Source organism: Astatotilapia calliptera, chromosome 7 (genome assembly GCF_964374335.1).
Source record: "Astatotilapia calliptera chromosome 7, fAstCal68.1, whole genome shotgun sequence".
NCBI classification, from domain to species: domain Eukaryota; kingdom Metazoa; phylum Chordata; class Actinopteri; order Cichliformes; family Cichlidae; genus Astatotilapia; species Astatotilapia calliptera.
In genome coordinates, this window is record NC_137428.1 from 4684877 (window position 1) to 4697377 (window position 12501).

The 12501-nt window shown below is 40.3% G+C and overlaps 1 protein-coding gene and 1 long non-coding RNA gene across 4 annotated transcripts in view; one reads left to right on the forward strand and one right to left on the reverse strand.

Annotated features, from left to right (window-relative positions):
- Positions 1-5797, forward strand: part of LOC113025136 (septin-7-like) — a 64604-nt gene extending 58807 nt beyond the window's left edge. For all 3 annotated transcript variants that reach the window (XM_026172588.2, XM_026172589.2, XM_080304052.1), the window contains exons 11-13: positions 956-1091; positions 1439-1584; positions 2036-5797. In XM_026172588.2, the coding sequence (XP_026028373.1) occupies positions 956-1091; positions 1439-1584; positions 2036-2075 (322 nt within the window). In that variant the 3' untranslated portion in view covers positions 2076-5797. The remainder of the gene's footprint in view (positions 1-955; positions 1092-1438; positions 1585-2035) is intronic.
- A 1428-nt stretch (positions 5798-7225) lies between these two features.
- LOC113025138 (uncharacterized) lies at positions 7226-8560 on the reverse strand. Its single transcript, XR_013910265.1, has 2 exons — positions 7709-8560; positions 7226-7562 (listed from the first exon to the last, which is right to left on the reverse strand). It is a non-coding gene; the product is annotated as an uncharacterized LOC113025138 (long non-coding RNA).
- Positions 8561-12501: the final 3941 nt, after the last annotated feature.

Below are 12501 nucleotides of genomic sequence, written 5' to 3' on the forward strand. Positions count from 1 at the left end.
CTCATTTAAAATATCTAGCTTTTAAAAAATAATTATCTGAGTCTTACAACAAATGATTGATAGATTGATACATATATACCATCAGAACAGTGTACATCACTGTCACAACAGCGTTTATTTTCATTCAAAGGCTTTATGATTTTTACTATAATGGTGGGCCGGTCTCTAGTCAAAATGCCCAGGCTGATTTTTTTTTTTTTTTGTCCCAGTCCAGCCCTGTATGCAGCTCATCTGCAGTCTGGTGTTACCTACATCTTCCTATTCAGAAGGCAGAATTTCCGAGTTCTGAGTACAATCAAAAACACAGCGACTGCAGTTTTTGTGTTGGATGTAAAAGGCGCACATGACGCTGTGACTTAGGCTAGAATCATGGTGGCGGTCCAGGCGTGGGATTTGCCTCGTGGAAATATGCACATTATCTTTTCCTTGCTATTGGTAGGTGGCACAGTAAGCAAGCTAGAAGACTGGCAAAGTTATGGAAGCAACACATTAACAAGAGAATTCTGAGTAAAACCAAAGTTACTTTCCCTAGTAACTAGTTACTTTGAAAGTAACGAGTAACTTGAATTAACTGAGTTACTTTTGATAGAAGTAACTAGTAATGTAACTAAGTTACTAATTTAAAGTAACTTACCCAACACTGGTAAGGGCACAGAGCAAACTGCTACAGATGTGGAAGCAGCTGTTGTCACAGTAATTCTGTATATGATAGGAACAGAAAGAAAGTATATCTTTACCTTTTATCATTATTACTCCAGCATAAAAAGAGTCTCAGGCTAACAACTCAAGAGAAACTAAATTGGCTTCATTTGTCTTTGCTCTTTGTTTCATAAAAATTCATTAGTCATGCACAGAAGTGCAGCAGCTTCTCTGCGAGTGGAGGAGTTTACCGCTCTAAGGGCTGAGGAACAACATTAAACAACATCAAGCCTCTAACCTCTTTCTGTTTCTGCAGGAGTCCCCTGGCTCAGATGGAGGAGGAGCGCAGGGAGCATGTGATGAAAATGAAGAAGATGGAGGCAGAAATGGAACAGGTGTTTGAGATGAAGGTTAAGGAGAAGAAGCAGAAACTGAAGGACTCAGAGGCTGAGGTTAGTTTGAGAAACCATGTACACATAACTACATAATTGTAATATTATTATTATTATTATTATTATTATTATTATTACTTGTATTCTTAAAACTTTCTAGTAGGTTTATATTTTTATTTATAACATGACCAATTAGCATTCTTGATTGCGATTAGCTGACCGTTGTAAATTGTTATTACCGGGGTGTTTACTACACTAGTGCTGAGAGCTCAGTGCTCTGCAGCTCACTTGGATCTTTTTCTTGAGCCTCCTGTGACAGCTGTGATCGACTCTTTCCATCCTGGAGCTTTAGAAGCTACCGTCGCTCATTTTCCTTTCCCGTCTCTGTCAAATGTTTCGACCTTCAGCTGGAGCGACGCCACGAACAGATGAAGAGGAACCTGGAGGCGCAGTACAAAGAGCTGGAGGAGAAGAGGCGAGTGTTTGAGGAGGAGAAGGCCAACTGGGAGGCTCAGCAGAGAATCCTCGAGCAGCAGAAGCTGGACGCATCCAAGTGAGTAACACTCACATCTGACCCGACACTGTCACCGAAGGTTAACGCTCTGAGCCACGTCTTTTTAGTCCAGCGATCACAGATCATGTGGTCTGGTCTTGCAACATTACAGATTGTGTATTTGATTATTGAACCACACTTGAAATCTTGCTTATTTAATTTATGGATTCTTACTTGAAAAAAGCAGCACTTGAACTTTAAAGCTCAAGTTTTTTAGTTCAGTGTTATATAAAAGTATTGAGGCTTTTAATTTTTTTTAATGCTGGACACAGACAAATTCATTAGAACAAATGTGGAGTTAGTTTTACTAGTTTTAGGCCTCTTCAAACAAAATGGAAAATGGAGAGAAATAATAATTAAATATGGCATATCCACATTTCACTAATAAAGTCTGAAGCTTGCGTTTTTGTTTCTGTTGACTTGATCTCGTGTTCTCATTCTCTGCTCACAGGACGATGGAGAAGAACAAGAAGAAAGGAAAGATCTTCTGAAGAGAGACGCGACTGCTCGCTCCAAACTTGTTTCCTTTGATCCTGTCTGAAGTTCACATTGTAACGTGGTCCTCAGAACACACAACAGAACATAACACATGGCATAACAACTCTCTGTGGAAGCCATTTACACACACACACACACACACACACACACACACACACACACACACACACACACACACACACACACACACACACACACAACAGCTCACACGCTCGTCTCTCTGCAGGGTTTTACTGTATCTCTTTAAACCTGTCTGTTTCCATGGGGAATGCATGTGTTTGTGAAATTCTATTTTCCTATATTTCCTGACAAGGAGAAGTTTGAGTTCCTCTGAGTTTTCAGTGCGGCGTTAACACATGGCAGGGACCATGCATAGCCATCGTTCACAAGTAGTAGTTGTATGTTCGCTAAGTATTCATAGATCTGCAGATATACCAACTCTTTCTTTTACTGTTCTAAAGATTTAACAGGCGTGTGCACACTAAAGCTGTGAGGAGAAGGTAAAGTGTACGTGAGGGAAGGCAACTGAATGATTCTGGGTCTGAGGAGAGAGGTCAGGTGGAGCGGAGGCCCGGTCTCACCGCAAACTGCCAAAAACTAAACTGGTCACGCTAGCATAGCGTTCAAGCTAACATGCTTGACTGCCTGAAAACGTCCCGGCAGCATTTTACTGAAATACTGGCTCGTTCCCGTGTGCCGTTCAATAAAGACAGTGTGAAGGTGAACTGTGATTGTTAGGTACCTGTTAACATTAGTAGCTGTTTGAAATGGAGCGTGATCACAACACATCTCCCATCACTAAATACATGTTTTAAATAATATTTTAGTAAAAGTGCTTCTCAGACTTTTCTCATTAGCAAATTCAGCCCTGCAATAAAATTACTTTGTCCAATTAAAAAAAATCTTAGAATAAAAGTGTAGTTTTTTAGCTTTTAAGTAAAAATAAAACGATGCAGAGTTGGTTTACATTCCAGAGCTCGTTCACGTGTTAGCAATTACATGTTTTAAGTTAAAGAACTTTATCTCGTCAGACACACAAAACAAGCAAAACACATTTTTAACATGAGCAAATGCATCTGAGTAATATAGAAATTACAAATTAAAACGAATCTATTAAAATTTGCCTCCTGTACTTTGAATAGCTTTATTAGTAAATACACTTTTCTCCTGTTCCAAATGCATCTTTTAATACTTCTTGTTTTCTTTTAAGTCACCCAAAAAAAGTCATTTTGAGGTCATTTAGCAGTGTTATTATATATTCAGTGATCTACAAACATAAAGGCCGCTCTCCTTTGTGACAGAAAACTTAAATATCTGTTAACAGCTTCCTAGCAAAAACTACTCTCTATTTTGGACTCTGTACCTTCAAAATTTTAGTGTCCAGGTACAAATACAGAGATTTATTTTGAAAGATTTGCCAGATTTGTGGCTGTCGGTGGACCGGGCCTTCAGATTGGATCGTGCTGCAGGAGTTTCTTTACTAAATGTTTTGTCTGAGGACGTGTTCGGATCTAAAGCTTGCAGTCTGGAGGGGAGGAAGTCATGTGTGTCACAGCAGCCAAGATATCGTCATTGCAGTGTGTGTTAACTATTTTTGAATAAACGACAATATGCAAAAAGCCTGATCGGTGTCTGAAAACTTTACAGGTTACAGTGCTAATAAAGATGTTTTATATTGTAACGTGAGTGATGGATGTTGTCTTAGACCCGAAACCCTGATGTTCACGATTCTGTGACATTTTTCCTTTTGGGTCCAACCACCAAAGGGACGACTCATCAGAAAGCTGAAATCTTCCTTTCACCTTCCTTTTACGAAGACGTTTGCCAAAAACAGCCAAAACTTTGTGTTTGGCTTTATTTTAGATTATTATATATGTATATGTTCCAAACAGCTTGTGCACGCAACAAAACGCCAGCCCTCTGTTAAACAGGTTATATAGATGACATGTTCAGGAGCTTTCCCAGAGTTGTCATGTTTTATTTTCATATGACGATTATATTAATACTCTATATACAGTTGAAGAAAGACTCTTTAATTCCCTTGTAGTTTTCTTAAATGTTTTAGTGTGGCTAGGCGTGGTTTGCGGTGCCGTGCAGGGAGGGTGGACACCTGCACGGCATCCGCAGTCATTCCCCGTCCACTTAAAATCTGTACTGGTTCCTGTGATTGGGGTTCTTGGTATGTTGATCTGGCAGCAGGAGAGCTGCAGCTGTGTCTTTGTAACAGCAACCATGCGTTTGAGAAGTAATAAAATAAAGTATGCTGCAAAGCATGTTCATGTCGTCGGTATTGCCGTGGTCATCTACATTTAGATTACCGTATTTTTCGCACTATAAGGCACACTTAAAATCCTTTAATGTTTAATTTTTATCAAAAATCAACAATGCACCTTATAATCCGGTGAATTCTGGTTGTGCTCACTGACCTCGAGCTGATTTTATGTGGTAGACGGCGCTCAAATATCTGTCAAAATATATTTTAGTACGACTGTGGTAAGCTAGGAACCCGCACCTTTAATGGATTGTCAGAGCATTACAGCTACCATAATCAGGAGCCTCACGGAGTAATCTGGGTCCTAAACTCCGTCTACTTCAGGTCCCAAAGTCAAACGAACACTGCGAGATCACTGAGAGTTAAAACAGCCTAAATTATTTCATCTTTAATAAATTAATGATCAGCGTTGTTGCTTTACCACGTGTAACAATTAAGTTTAGCATCCAGGCATCCATGAAAACAATTTATTAAATTTACCGTAGTTAGATGTTAGCAGGAACCATGTTCTGACTGAGAGATTTCTGAGGAAATTAAAACCTACAGCTCTGCTTACACTCCCAACATAAACAAAGAGAGAAAACTAAACAGCAGTGACGTTTGTAGGGTTACTGAAGTTGGACTAGCTGGTATATAATGATGTGCTACGTGATTGCTAGTGAGCTATGTTAGCGTAACATAAACAGTGAAGCTGGAGGATGAACGTTAACTTTTTTCCACTCGATAAGTTAACTTGAGGGTTCCCGATGGTTAGGAATAAAAGCAATGGCATGGCAGGATGCTGTAAACAGACCAAACTTCAGTCAGGAGAAGAAGCGCCTTATAATCCGGTGCGCCTTACCGTTCGTCGACAGTTCACCTTTTGGTCCGAAAAATATGGTAGTTTCTCCAACTGCATTTAGAGCAAAAGGGACGAAGCTTATACTTAAGCATATTTCATATTACCATATTGATTTGTTTATGATGGTAATGCTTATATATTGTGTACATACTGGAGGCTGCTCGGTGGCTCTTTTTTCCTCTTTGTTTGTATTTGGTTATTCTTTTTTATATATAAATATATGTCTGGAATGAACCACAATTTGTACTTAGAACAGAACTTGGAGCGTAAAACTCGCCCTAGAAACATTTCCATACATCTATATGATCGCATATAAACTGTTTGCATCTTTGCCAATGAGCGCGCCTTCTCAGGGCCCTTCTGTTGAATTCTCTGGTCCTACAAGTTCAAGAAAGTGATGGAATTTTACTTTGAAATGCTTGGGAACGACTCACCCATCCAATAACAACATGTTAGATACTTTTTCTTCTTATGTTTTGTAATATTTTCTTTATATATATTTACATATACAAACAGTTTTCTGCTTCTCCTCTTTGTTTCCTCATGTGTTCTGTCTCTAACTGTACATGGTTAAAATTAAAGTTGAAAAAGTTATGCTAAAACTCCCATCGTGTGTATGGATTTCTTTTGAAGTATTAATCATAGAGGACCAGTATGTCCCAATACTTTTGTCCATAATAACTAAAGGCAGCCCCTCCCCCCAGCACTGAATGGATGAAGAGAAGAGAACGAATGGATGGATTACTACTGAAATTTTTCATTCAACATTATACCCAAGTTATCAAACTGATATTATGATTGTAAACTCAAAAAATGAAATTGGTGCAAAAAATAAAATAAATATCCTGACTTCATTCACATATTTTTCTGTTAATAGAGGAGTTACAGCTTCACTGTGGAGGATAACACATTACTGTGGCAAACAGTGCAGGCTTGGCCAACTCCAGGCTTCAATGGCCAGTGTCCTGCAGGTTTTAAATTTCACCCTGGGTCAGCGCACCTGAATCAAATGATTAGTTCATTAGCAGGCCTCTGGAGAACTTCAAGACATGTTGAGAAGCTAATTTACCCATTTAAATCAGCTGTTTTGGATCAAGGACACATCTAAAACCTGCAGGATACCGGCCCTTCAGGCCTGGGTTTGGACACCACTGCATTCGTTTTTGTATTAAAGAGGCAGTAAAGGAGGAATAGGATGTGCTGAAACGGGGGGGCCGAAGAAAAACCATCTCATTGAGAACTGTCAGATCGGCCCACAATAAATCATGTAGGCATGCAGACTGCTGGTACCACTGATCCATTTATTAAACAGTTGGGTTTACCTGTCTGTATCTCAGAGACAAACAGGTCCCTGGCTGCTCCAGGTTGCATGCCAAAGTTTCCTCGGGAAATATGCTGAACTCACAGTTGCTCTCTGAGTGTGTTCATCGGTCTGAATGTTAGACGTGCCCACATTTGTGACAGGAAACCTAAAATCTGTTTACACCTTATAGCATGAGCTACTTTTTCCATTTTGGATTTCAAACCTTCAGAGTTAAAGTGTCCAGACAGCTTTCTGCTGCTCATTGCTACAAATTCACTGATAAAAATTCTGAATTGAAAATTTTCCAGACTTGTTTCTTTTTTGTATTATAATGATTGTATTAATAATGCTCTATGTACACCTGAAGAAAGACTCTTTAATTCCCTTGTAGTTTTCTTAAATGTTTTAGTTTTTCAGACTGCATTTATAGCAAAGGACACAAAGCTTACGTCTTCATCATATGGCATACTACCTGTATGGATTTGTTTATGATAGTAATGCATATATATTGTGTACATACTGGAGGCTGCTCAGTGACCCGTGGTTAATATTACAGTTGAAAAGTTGTGCTATAAGTCCCAATGTGTGCACTTCTTTTTTATACAGTCAGAAAACACATGATATTTTAATAAGTCAAATATTTGCAGCATTTCTGGATGATTTCAGAGTTTTATAGAGCAATAAAAACAAACAGTAAAGCTGCAATCACTTATCAATGACAAGAAAATAAATTGTTTAAAATTTTAATTTCTATTTAAATGTTTGTGTGATGAGTAATCACTATACTTTAGATTGTCTGTGTGTTTTACAGCACACATCCTGTCATTTCAAGCAGATCCAACAAAAACTTGTTAGTTTGTCTTGATGTTCTTCAGTCACTGTTGATCCTTTATTATTACTTAACTTTGATTCATGGTGACTCCCCTCTGTGTTAAGAGAGCTTGGACGCCCAGTTGGCTTTTTAAGGGACAGGGGGAATGTACTCTCTCTCTTGTTTGACAAATTGTTCCATTGCCCACTCTGCAGTCTGTTTCACACAGAAAAGCCCTCTGGGTGTCTTGATCCTGTAGAAAAATCAGTATCATTATTTTGCGCTTATTTTTACAGATTTTACTGTTAATAAAAGAGTTACACCTTCAGTGTGGACGATCATAAATGACTTGGCAAACATTAGTGATTGTATCAAAGAGACAGTGAAAGACAAACTTACACAAATGCTGGTGTGGGGCATTGTCTGTGAGTTTTCACGATGGAGACGATGTTCGCCTTTGGGATCCGTTTGTCAAAGAAGCGAAAACAGCAAGAGTCAGGAGTAATCACTTTCTTAGCTGTAACAGAAAAACAGGGATTACTCAGTGCTGCGTCTGCTTCTAATGACTTCTCCAACATACCAGATATAATTAAGGTTAATGCTCCTTCAGGCAACTAAATACAATCTGTTTTATCTTGATGAAAGATACAGTTTAAAGGCTCCTATTTTATTTCTTGGACCAAGATTATTAAGCAAAGAAATAAAAGAGAAATAGACAGAAAATAGAAAAACAAATTTAAGGAAAAAAAAATCTGTCTCAATAAAGGACATGCCGGACATGTGACCACACTTCTTCCGCAAGGATTCAATCTGACTTTGAAGAGTAAGAAAATTACAGGTAAGAACTTCCAGCCCACTTGAGATCAACACTGGTCTTCATGACCATGAACTTATATGAGTTTGATGTCCTCGCTCTGTCTCACTCTGTGTCTGAATGAAGAGAAAGACAGAAATTCAAAAACTGATCTAACACAAGTACAAGAAGCAGACTTACAGGCATCGCTGTGGTAAACGGTGAACAGCATGAGCAGCAGTCCCACTGTCAGGCTGAGAGTCTTCATGCTGACTTCACTGTAGACCTGATGATCCTGATGTTTCAGAAGATGTCTGAATGATCATTCCGATCACCCTGCTTTAAGTCTCGTTCTCATCTGCATATTGAAACGAATTCTAAGAAAGTGGAAAAATGATCAACAACCCTAAAGGTGGTTAATAGATTGGGGTTTTTCTGTACCATGAGACAACAGGAAGTTTCGGGGACTCAATATACAGTTGTGGTCAAAAGTTTACATACACTTGTAAAGAATATAATATAATGGCTCTACCGAGTGTCCCGTTATTTCTAAAACTCTGATTTTTCTCTGATAGAGTGATTGGAACAGATACTTCTTTGTCACAAAAAACATTCATGAAGTTTGGTTCTTTAATGACTTTATTATGGGTTAACAGAAAAAAGTGATCACATTTGCTGGGTCAAAAATATACATACAGCAACATGAATTAGCAATTTTGGTGACTTACAAAGTTGTCAGTGAACTGAGCTTCATAGCATGGCCTCTTAACTTCTTGTGAGTGATTATGAGTGACTACAGCTGCTGACTTCTCTTAGGCCAGTTAAATAGGGCTCATTGGATACAAACGCCCACAAACGCTACAATGGGAAAGTCAAAGGAGCTTAGCATGGATCTGAAAAAGCGAATTATTAACTTGAACAAGTCAGGAAAGTCACTTGGGGCCATTTCAAAGCAGCTGCATGTCCCAAGAGCAACAGTGCAAACAATTGTTTGTAAGTATAAAGTGCATGGCACTATTTCGTCACTGCCAAGATCAGGAAGAAAACGCAAGCTATCACCTGCTGCTGAGAGAAAATTGGTCAGGAGGGTGAAGAGTCAACCAAGAATCACCAAAAAGCAGATCTGCCAAGAATTAGAAGCTGCTGGAACACAGGTGTCATTGTCCACAGTCATACGTGTTTTGCATCTCCATGGACTGAGAGGCTGCCGTGCAAGAAGGAAGCCCTAGTTCCAAAAGCGGCACCTTAAGGTTCGACTGAAGTTTGCTGCTGATCACATGGACAAAGATAAGACCTTCTGGAGGAAAGTTCTGTGGTCAGACGAAACAAAAATCGAGCTTTTTGGCCACAATGCCCAGCGATATGTTTGGAGGAGAAAAGGTGAGGCCTTTAACCCCAAGAACACCATGCCTACAATCAAGCATGGTGGTGGGAGTATTATGCTGTGGGGCTGTTTTGCTGCCAATGGAACTGGTGCTTTACAGAGAGTAAATGGGATAATGAAGAAGGAGCATTACCTTCACATTCTTCAACATAACCTAAAATCATCAGCACGAAGGTTGGGTCTTGGGCACAGTTGGGTGTTCCAACAGGACAATGATCCCAAACACACATCAAAAGTGGTAAAGGAATGGCTAAGTCAGGCTAGAATAAGGGTTTTAGAATGGCCTTCCCAAAGTCCTGACTTAAACCCCATTGAAAACATGTGGACAATGCTGAAGAAACAAGTCCATGTCAGAAAGCCATCAAATTTAACTGAACTGCACTAATTCTGTCAAGAGGAGTGGTCAAAGATCCAACCAGAAGCTTGTGGATGGCTACCAAAAGCGCCTAATTGAAGTGAAAATGGCTAAGGGACATGTAACCAAATATTAGCACTGCTGTATGTATATTTTTGACCCAGCAGATGTGATCACTTTTTTCTGTTAACCCATAATAAAGTCATAAAAGAACCAAACTTCATGAATGTTTTTTGTGACAAAGAAGTATCTGTTCCAATCACTCTATCAGAGAAAAATTAGAGTTTTAGAAATAACGGGACACTCGGTAGAGCCATTATATTATATTCTTTACAAGTGTATGTAAACTTTTGACCACAACTGTATCTGATAAAACGCTCAAACAAACCACTCGGTGTAATATGCACTGTTAATCAATCAATCAATCAAAGCTTTATTCGCCACTTGCAGGTTGCCCTGCAGTGAAATAACATCTCTGTCATTTAAGCAGATCTGAACGATTTGAACAGAAAGCGCTACACAACATGTTGTTGGGAACGGTCACAAAGTGAATTTTTTTCAAAATTAAATTAAGGTAATCCAGTCTAAATTCTTCTTTTTCTTTTTGAAATGGCGTCATATTGCTGACGGTGGAAACCTAATGCGACAGGAGATTCTACTATCAGTAATGAATGAAAAATTAGGAACTGACTGGACTTATAAAAGCTGACAAGAGTTGACTGACTTAACACCACTATGCAAGGTTAAAAAGAAAAGAACTGGAGCCTTGTGTGAGCTGGTCTGACTGAGATGGTTTTTCTTCTTTAAATGATCCTTTAATCTTAATCTTTTCTGCAGGATCAAACATCCAGAGGGCTTTTCTGTGTGAGAAAGACTAAGGAGTGGGCATCTGATAAACAGGAGAGAGAAAATGAAACCACTGTTGTGATTAACACATGAAAATCTATCGTGACACAGATGAATGAAAGAATGGGTCACTCCATAAAGCTGCAGAAAGTATTTCAGAAGTTTTAACCTCTTCTGCTAGTGTATGTGAACAATAACTGGTGTACCAACACCACAGTTAAAGTCGTCCACTGCTGCCCAGACATAGAGTACATGATAGTTCGGTGTAGACCCTTCTACTTGCCGAGAGAGCTCACAGCGGTCACAATAATAGCAGTTTATGTTCCGCCGCAAGCTAATGCTAAGTCAGCCATGGAGCTACTCCAGCGCTCAATTAATAAACAGCTCATCTCGGACTCTCTGACCATCTCTCTCTGTCCCTGATCCCTGCTTATAAACCTCTAATTCAAAGACAAAAACCATCTGTAAAAACAGTACGAACGTGGACCGCGGTAGCCACCACAGGGGCATCCTTGTTCAGATGCCCGAACCACCTCAACTGGCTCCTTTCGATGTGGAGGAGCAGTGGCTAACCTAATAAAGAGGCCGGGCACAGCCCGAAAAAGGGACATGGGTCCATCTTCCTGCAGGCCCACCACCCGCAGGAGGCACTGTAGCGGTCGGGTGCAATGTGAGTTGGGTGGCGGCCAGGAGCGGAAGTACTCAACTGGTCCCTAAATGCAATTGACACCCCTTTCTCAACGAGAAGTTTGGGCTTGGGTGAGCCTGAGTGCTGAAGATATCTACCTATTCGGAACCATGGTAACAGGGTTCTGGCTGATCGGAGCTGGCTTGGCCCTGACTTATCGAAGAATTAAGAAAGCAGAACCGGCTGTTCAAACCCCCACAAGGCTGCCCGCTGCGATTGGAACGATGGGAGAGGCGTGAGTTTCTCAAAATGGGCTCATTGAGTCAGCACGGATAAGATCTTGGAGAGGCTACGGCTGCTGTGAATACTCAGAATATGATCTCTGACTGCAGACTGGATACATCTCAGAAGGGCTAGCTCAGAATAACATCTCTGGGCGCAAATTGGATGACATCTCGGGGAGGCACACTGCCGTGAGTTCTCAGAATCGGCTCCTTGAGCACAAGAAATGACAACATCACAGAACGCAAGTATGGTGAAGCTCGCGGCTCTCCAACGGGAGATTGAGAGACCAGTGTTGGACTGTAGAACTGCTTTGAAATTCATATGAGCTGTTCGCACTAAAGTAAAAACCACCATCACTTCATGCGGATATCCCTTTGGCGCCAGCTGCAGTCTCAAGGCTGGAGCCGAACAAAAACTCCCTGATAACGACTGTGTTTAGTCTGTTCCTTCCCATTCCATGCAAGGCCACCTGGGTTGGCTGGAAGACTGTTTACTTAGCCTAGCAGGGCGAAGGACACTGTCTCAGCTGAACTCTGGACACGCACACACATACATATACACTGATATGCACACACTCATCCCCCCTCCCTTTCCAAACGCCTTCGATGCTTATTCCCTTCCGATGCTGACGGTGGATCAAGTAGACCAGCGCACAGGCTGCAGGCCTGAATGTACTGTCTAATTCAGCTGTCTCTCACCCTTTACCCACCCCTGTTGCTTGTCATGTGTTTCTTTGGTGTATTAAGAGTTTTTCATGTGCTATGTGCAGAGGTGTTTTTTTCTGTTCTCAAACTGACCTGTTGGAGCTCAGTCTGGGGGGAGTTATTTTTTTCAGGAGGACTGAATAATATGTATTAAAACATTAGTAAATCTGGATATTTGCAGCTTGACTTGATCTGAA